Source organism: Rhinopithecus bieti, unplaced genomic scaffold, assembly GCF_001698545.2.
Source record: "Rhinopithecus bieti isolate Rb0 unplaced genomic scaffold, ASM169854v2 scaffold_15813, whole genome shotgun sequence".
In the NCBI taxonomy this organism is placed as follows: domain Eukaryota; kingdom Metazoa; phylum Chordata; class Mammalia; order Primates; family Cercopithecidae; genus Rhinopithecus; species Rhinopithecus bieti.
This window is the reverse complement of record NW_016809040.1, coordinates 3,033,110-3,041,811: the sequence shown is the minus strand read 5'-3', so window position 1 is coordinate 3,041,811 and position 8,702 is coordinate 3,033,110. Positions and strand designations below refer to the sequence as shown.

Genomic DNA, 8,702 nt, shown 5'->3' with positions numbered 1-8,702 from the left:
CTCGCTTCAACTTGGGAGATGGGGGTTGCAGTGAGCCGAGATCATGCCACTGCACTCCAGGTTGGGGAACAGAGTGAGACTCTGTTCAAAAAACAAAAAACAAACTAACAAAACAGTGGGCTCTAGTAATATGTGGACACATTTAGTGAAATAAGGCTGAGTAGAACAGAACTCATAATATTTTACTACTGTAAGAACATGTCTGTACATTAGCAAATATTAGATGAGAATAATATTGTCAATATTTACTTCTGCTAATTTGGAATTAAAAAAAAAAAACTGTTGGCAAAATTTACTATAAAGTGTAATTATTAGAAACCAGGCTGGGTGCGGTGGCTCACGCTTATAATCCCAGCACTTTGAAAGTCCAAGGCAGGGAGATTGTTTGAGGCCGGGAGTTCAAGACTAACCTGCCCAACATGGCCAAATCCCATCTCTGCTAAAAATAGAAAAATAAACCAGACACAGTGGTGCATGCCTGTGACCCCAGCTACTCGGGAGGTTGAGGTGGGAGGATTGCTGGACCTGGGAAGTGGAGGCTGCAGTGAGCCGTGATGGTGCACTGCACTCCAGCCTGGGTGACAGCAAGACTCTGTCCCAAGGTTTTGTTTTGGTTAACTTGCTGTCTCTTTTTCCAGGAATTCCTTGTGGGCTACCCCCAACCATTGCCAATGGAGATTTCATTAGCACCAACAGAGAGTATTTTCACTATGGATCTGTGGTGACCTACCGCTGCAATCTTGGAAGCGGAGGGAGAAAGGTGTTTGAGCTTGTGGGTGAGCCCTCCATATACTGCACCAGCAAAGATGATCAAGTGGGCATCTGGAGCGGCCCGGCCCCTCAGTGCATTATACCTAACAAATGTATGCCTCCAAATGTTGAAAATGGAATATTGGTATCTGTCAACAGAAGCTTATTTTTCTTAAATGAAGTTGTGGAGTTTAGGTGTCAGCCTGGCTTTGTCATGAAAGGACCCCGCCGTGTGCAATGCCAGGCCCTGAACAAATGGGAGCCAGAGTTACCAAGCTGCTCCAGGGGTGAGTCTGACCGAGGCCTAGAAGGGCCCTGCAAATGACATGCATTGCTGTTGGATCAGGAGATTAGTATTTGTTCAGGGGGAGGGATGTGTGGTGAGGAGGGTGGGAAAGTAAGTTTTGGGGGAAGAAGCATGAAATTAAGAATCAGGGGTGTGCATGCACCCATGCATTTGTGTCTTCATTTTGAAAAGCAAGACCTTAATTAGCCAAGAAAAAAAGCTATTTTGGACTGATCTATTAATCAGTTCTCAGGGCAAAGTAACAGCTGCAATCTCTCTCAATTATATTGAAATATTATATGGACTTTATGGTCAACTGTGCACTAAGCACTTTATATGCATTTTCTCATTCATTATTTACAACAATAGTTTGAAATTGTGCTGTTGTATTATCCATTTCATAGTGACATCAGCTTGGTCTTTCAGAGGTTAAATAAATTAGCCAAGTCACATATTCTAAGTGAGACACCCAGGATTTTAAAAGGCAGGTGTGTTAGACCCCAGAGTCTGAATGTTTTGTCTCTTGCCATACTTCTATCAGCATCCATTGGTGAAAGAAAGAGACTGGCTTACAAAGACAGAAATCATAGCCTCATAATAGAGACAAAGACCTGAGAGTTTGTCTACAATGGTCTGCCTCCTACATTTTATTTTTTATTTTATTTTATTTAAAAACTATTTATTAGAGTTGAAGTCCTACTCTGTTGCCTAGGCTGAAGTACAGTGATACAATCATGGCTCACTGCAGCCTCAAACTCCTAGGCTCAAGCCATCTACATCCTACATTTTATCCCTAGGAGTCTAAGTCAAGAGTGAAAGTAACTTGTTCAAAGCCAGTTAAATATTTCTAAATTCATCTTTAATGAAGTATAGATTAGGTTGATGTTAAAATGGGTTCTGATGCCCTAAGCATGAACAAACAGGACTATTAATAAAGGCAGATGTTGAGTCAAATACTCTCCAAATAATATGCCCTCTTGTGACAAAGGACTGCTTTATTTAAGGGCTTGTGTTTTTGATGGCTCATCTTGTCTACTGATGCCACAATAGCTGGCTTAGCAGCTGAATGGGAGGTGTTATGGCTGATACATAGGGACAGAGAAAGAGCTTACAATTCTTCTACCAACCCATGTTAGCCTTGTGCAACCACTGAGCTGGGAAGACGAACAGATAAAGGGATATAAAGATGGATGTGTTGAGGCAGGAGATGGGCAGAGCTTGTGTTCTGGTCACAATCCTGCTGACCAAAACAGGCTCTGGCCCAGACAGGATGAGGTGAAAAAACAGCAGGAACCAGCAGATGGCGATGAAAGCAATTGCTAGGTGCCATCATAGTCCCATCAGCACCATGACAGTTTACAAATGCCATGGCAACGACCTAGAAGTTACCGCCCTTTTCCTGGAAAGTTCTAAATAACTCGCCCCTCAATCTGCATTGATTCATTCCTTAATTTACATGTAACTGAAACGGGTTTACAGGAGTATAAATACAGTTGCCTGCCAGCAGCCCTTATGTTGCTGACTCTGGGTGCACTGTCTGTGAGTTAGCCCTGCTCTGCAAGTGGCAGTGCCCTTCACTGAAAGATTGCTGTCTGGCACCACTGGCTCATCCCTGAATTCTTTCCTGGGTGAGGTAAGAACCCTTCCAGAGTAAGTCCCAATTTGGGGGCTTGCCTGTCCAGAAACAGTATGACTGTACTTTAGTCATTGGTGTGCAATCAGAGAAATTGGGGGAAATCTGTAGAACAGACTTGGTCTCCGGTGACAGTCTCATTGCCTGAATAACAGTGGTACAAATCGGGATTACCTTCCTAGGAAATATGTAGATGGAGAATCCACCAATACTAATAACTCCACATTGGAGAGCTAGAGCTAGGATAAAATACCTCATGCCCTGTAGATTTACAAGTGAATTTGGGGCCTTGTGCTAGGGAGAATTGGGTTCTATTTCTCTACCTCTGACTAGCTATGAGGCCTTCAGGAAGCATAGGAAATTCCCCCATAAGTAACAAGTGCTCTGGAACTGTCCTTTCCACAGTGTGTCAGCCGCCTCCAGAAATCCTGCATGGTGAGCATACCCCAAGCCATCAGGACAACTTTTCACCCGGGCAGGAAGTGTTCTACAGCTGTGAGCCCGGCTATGACCTCAGAGGGGCTGTGTCTCTGCACTGCACGCCCCAGGGAGACTGGAGCCCTGAAGCCCCCAGATGTGCAGGTGCCTCAACTCTCTAGCTTCCAGATTGCTCTCTTTACCCTGCACATGGAGGTCTTACTCCTATTTTTTCTTTTTTCTTTTTTTCTTCTTCTAGTGAAATCCTGTGATGACTTCTTGGGTCAACTCCCTCATGGCCGTGTGCTGTTTCCACTTAATCTCCAGCTTGGAGCAAAGGTGTCCTTTGTCTGTGATGAAGGGTGAGTGTGACCCAGAATTAAGATCAGGGACTTAGCACTGGAGAGTGACTCTTGAGCTCAAGGATCAATCCAAAAAGAGGGCTGACCTAGGAAAAGAAGAACCCAGGGAGATTAACTTCTGGAAGTGTAGTTTTAAAATAAGGGTAGGGACTAAGTGACACTACTATCAAGAGATAAAGAGATGAAGAAAAAATGGCACATATAACTCAGTGTCAAGTATAAACAGAAATACAATCACCAGTCCAGAAAAGGGGACTGGCCTAGTGGAAAAGAAGTACTAGAGGAGACTAATATCTGAAACAATGATTGGAAAGTGTGGTATGAACCAGCTGGATCCATGAACAGAAGTTTAAAAAGCAAAAAGCTCAACTCATTTGATTTCTCACTTATAGAGGCTTAGAAGTAAAATCATTTTGGAAAACGTGCAGCTTCCAGTAAGGGACAAAGAAAAAACAATGGCAGGAATACAATAGATCTTGAAAAAAAAAAAAAGTATATATATACACATATGGAACATTAGATGTATGAATAAATAATTTGCAGACATGAAGAGATAAATAACTATTCTAGGGGTTGTTAAGAAAATTTGATATATAAGAAAAAGTTGTGTATAAGATAAAATAGCATGCAAAGAGTATTTCAAAAAACTTTTAAACAAATAAATAGTGGAATTTGGAATAGGAATGAAAGAGTAAGTGGAAATATTCTAAAATCCAATTATGTGTGATTGACAACTTCGCCAGCTGTTATTGCTTTGTCCTCACTGAAAGCTACACTTTTTCCAAAAGGATTTTGCTTCTGAGCCCCTGTCAATGAGAAACTAAGTGAGTTGAGTATTTTCACCTGTGCTTTAGCTTGAGCAGTAAAATGTTAATTAACTTAGGAATTCTCAGGGAGGAGGTTGAGATCTGTCAATGAAGGGAAGAGAGAAATGGTGCATTCACCCAGCCACTACTGCTTTGTTCTTTAGGTTTCGCTTAAAGGGCAGCTCCGTTAGCCATTGTGTCTTGGTTGGAAGGAGAAGCCTTTGGAATAACAGTGTTCCTGTGTGTGAACGTGAGTAGATGGAATACTTGTTCAGTCTGGATCTTTCTCTTTGTTTTTTTTTTCTTAATGTGGTTTGCCCCATGGGATTATCTACTGTTGGTCCTGCTGTTTATGCCTACTTTTGATAGAAATAGTTCTTTGTTGGAATAGATACAAGCAACGTTTTGGGGAAAAATAAACCTGAGAATCATGTGTTTGGGGTACCCTCCTATAAATATTTATGAGGAGAGTCTGTGCTATAAATAGAGAGAAATGCTTCATAGAAATAAATATATGGCAAGATGCTAGGCTAAATTTTTCTCTTCTTTCCTGTCAAAAGTAATAGTCATACTTCAACTTTTCAGTTCTTCCCTCAATCATCCATTTAGTCACATACTCATTCTTTCAAAAGAAAATTATTTGAGTACCTACTATGTGCCAAACAATCTTCTGAGAACTGGGAATATACCTATAAACAAGATAGATAAGTCCATGTTTAGATTTTTGTGCAAGGATAAAGGCAAAAATCAAAGACATGAATAGAAATGTTCAAATGATACTAAGTGTTATTAAGAAAATGCTCTTAATTGAGTCAGTGCTCTCAATTGAGAAAGTAGCTGAGGACCCAAAAGGCAAGTGTAGTCAAGCAAACCTCTGGATGTAGCTGAGGGTTCAAACTGGGAGGCTGTTGCAGCAATCTTATCAGAGATGTTGGCCCAGGAAAGCAATTGGGAAAGATGATGATGAGAAGTGATCAAATTCTGGATATATTTTGAAGGTGCAGATGACAGAATTTGGTGATGGTGCTTAGATAGAGGATGTGAAAGAAAGAGAAGAATCATAAACAGTTTCCAGGTTTTTGGCCAAGCAACCTCCAGGGTAGAATTTGCCTTAGCTGAAATGCAGGGGACTGCGTGAAGTTTGGGAAGAGGGAAATCAAAAGTTACGCTTGGGATATAATTTTAGTGTTCCTCTTAGATATCCAGATGGATATGTTAGAGAGTCCCAGGCTGTCCATAGATGTGTAGAAGCCCTCATTGTATCTGCTATGTTTGAAATCAGGACTGAAAGAGATCTTCACCTAGGGAATGAATGCTGCTAGAGAACAGATGCATGGACTGAGCCTGGATGTCCAGGATTAACAGTTGAAAAGGTGAGAAGGAATCAGCAAAGGGGATTATAATGAAGCAGCCACTGCATAAAAGAAAACACAGGAGAGTGAGGTGCCCTGGAAGCCAAGGGTGTAAATTCCTTTAAAGGACTAGATTAATCAACTGTGTCAAATTCTATAGGGAGGTCAAATTAGGTGAGAACAGAAAATTGATCTTTGGGTTTAGCAACTTGCAGGTAACAAGTGGCAGTTTCAGTGGAGTACTGGCAAACACTGATTGGAATGAATTCTAGGGAGAATGAACAGAGGAACTGTAACAGATCATAGACAGTATTTTAGAGGAGTTTTCATGTAAAGAGAGTAGAAATAGGACTATAGCTGGAGAGGGAAATGGCAGCAAGGGGTTGCTTTTGATTTTAAGAGGGTAGAAAATAGTGCGTTAAAGACAGAAACACTACCATGTCCAATCTATCCATTTACTTCTTCACTAAATCAATCAGGATATTGGTTCCCCTTCTGATCACAGCTATTAAAAATACATGTTTACAATAGAATTTCGCTCAAATGAATACTTTGCCTTAAATTATTTCAATGGCTTGTACTGATTTATATGATGAAACTTGATAATTTCATCTTACATTGTTGGAAGTCAGCTATTTGACAATCTTAACTTCCCTGGAATAGTTAAGAAGTATGAAAGAAAAGAAAGAGAAAATACCCTCATGAACCCAACATATATCTGAAATTGCTTACTAGAGTGTAAACATTGGTTAAGCTATTTTAACCTTTGATTAGTTTATCTATAGTTCTTTTAAACTGTAATATCCTCTTTCCAAATTCAAAGCAAATTAGAAAGGGGAAGGATGTCCCCAAATAGAGGCATTCCAAGGAATAAATGTGTTTGTTTAATGGAAAAAAAAAAAAAAAAAAACCTTTAAAAACCAATGAGTATCTCAAAAAACCATAACGTTCTTGAGCCTTTTGAAACACATACAGGAGTACATAGTATATTTTATTTCATTTGACAGCATTACTGTAATCTTTCATCTTTATTTTGAAAATCATAACCTGGCATCATCAAGAAAAATCAAATCACTGATATACAAATAATAAATGCATAATATATTTTAGAAAGATGTCTCTAGGATGAAGATTCTTGATGTCAAAGATCATATTTATCTTGTGCTTAAAACAGTACTTGACATACATCAGATATTAAAAAAAAATGCTTGTTGAATTAATGGATGATTCCCCTTTAATGTGACTATGAAGATTTTTATTTACTTTAAAGGAATATACCCTTTATTATTCAGAAATATTAACTATCTGAAAAACTTAGGATGCTTAATTTGGCAATGGTTTTTGTAATAAACATTGATTTAGTTGTCGTTTCATTGCGCTGCATCTTAGCAGAGGTCTAATACATTTATTTTGCAGTTTCTACTTTCCTTAAGAAAAAAAGTACGCTTAATTGGCAACACAGTCACAGTATGACAACTGTAGAATCACCTTGGATTACAATTTAAAATTTTTTATGGAATTGAGAGCTCTTGTTTTCTTTCTAGATATCTTTTGTCCAAATCCTCCAGCTATCCTTAATGGGAGACACACCGGAACTCTCCTTGGAGATATTCCCTATGGAAAAGAAATATCTTACACATGTGACCCCCACCCAGACAGAGGGATGACCTTCAAACTCATTGGGGAGAACACCATTCGCTGCACAAGTGACCCTCAAGGGAATGGGGTTTGGAGCAGCCCCGCCCCTCGCTGTGAACTTTCTGTTCGTGCTGGTCAGTATCTGTTTCCACATATCCTAAATGGGTTCAGAATAGCTGGACCCAATCCCTCATGTTTCTGTAATAAGACTATGGTATGTTTTTGTGAGCTTAACTTTGTCATAAGTGGAAATGACAAAATTACATACCATAGCTAAAACAGATGGGTTTCAGCAGTGCCAAGGTACGTTTAAATCTATAAGATGAGAACTCTTCTTGCTGGTGGAGTGGAAGAGGGTGGGGTAATGGGACTGAGGGGAGGGTTGGAGGGAAGGTAGTAAGGCACAGTTACGTAATTCAGGAAGAAAAATGTATTCACTGGAGAAGACATGAAAACAATTGCCTATGAACACTAACCAGTATCTGTATAATTGACAGACACTCTCCATAAGTTCATGAGGGGTACATGGGCATGCAAAGTTCAAAATTGAAAATGTGAATATTATTTAGCTAAGGTTTTAAACTAGTGTTCTGCTGCATGGGCTAAGTAACCAAAAAGACTCTCTTCGTCTTGACTTAACGTTTGTCCACTTGTCAGCTTGCCTCCAGGTCGTCTCAATCTTTGTACTTGAACTATTCCACTCAGGGTAAGAAGCAAGGAAACAGTAGCCCAAAGAAAAGAGTAGGAAAAGGAAGAGTCTGTTTCTTCCTAAAGAGGGGGAGAAGTCGCCTGATCCTTTAGGGCAAACATTAGGTCTTTTCCAGAACAGAAGCTGTAGTAGATTAGGGATGTGGCACCAGCCTTGGAATATTCCATTATCCACAGGGAAGCCCTGAGAGAGAAGAGCAAGCCAAGGTGAAAAGTCTAAACCTGGCATTTAACCTTTCTTTTACCTTTACCCTCCAACTGAGTGCTACTCATCAGAATCCAGTAAATTTTTTAATGCAAATGCCTAGACCCCAGTGAAGGCTTAATGAATGAACAGATGGAAGAAGACTTCTCCACAAGGAAGGGAGTGGAGTTCAGACTCTATTTGAAAATATGCAACACATGGCTGGGCACAGTAGCTCACACCTATAATCCCAGCACTTTTGGAGGCTGAGGTGAGAGGATTGTTTGAGGCCAGGAGTTCAAGACCAACCTGGTCAACACAGCAAGATCCTGTCTCTATAAAAAATAAAATTTAAAAATTGTAAAATTGTAAAACAAAAAAGTAAAATATGCAGCACACAATATACTCTCTCAGAAAGAAGACATAGCTTCTTACAGGACGCTGATGGCTTAGTCTGTTTTGTTCTGGTTATTTTTTTGTTTTGTTTTGTTTTTGTGTGTGTATTGTGTATGCGCTTTTTTTTTTTTTTTTTTTTTTTTTTTTTTTTTTTTTTTTTTTTTTTTTTT

The 8,702-nt window shown here is 39.7% G+C and overlaps 1 protein-coding gene across 1 annotated transcript in view; it reads left to right on the top strand.

Moving 5' to 3' along the window:
* Positions 1–8,702, top strand: part of CR1 (complement C3b/C4b receptor 1 (Knops blood group)) — a 66,515-nt gene that overhangs the window by 1,559 nt on the left and 56,254 nt on the right. Inside the window, exons 2-6 of the mRNA XM_017888291.1 lie at positions 639–1,037; positions 3,075–3,251; positions 3,346–3,448; positions 4,419–4,504; positions 7,151–7,378. Coding sequence (XP_017743780.1) covers positions 639–1,037; positions 3,075–3,251; positions 3,346–3,448; positions 4,419–4,504; positions 7,151–7,378 — 993 coding nt within the window. The remainder of the gene's footprint in view (positions 1–638; positions 1,038–3,074; positions 3,252–3,345; positions 3,449–4,418; positions 4,505–7,150; positions 7,379–8,702) is intronic.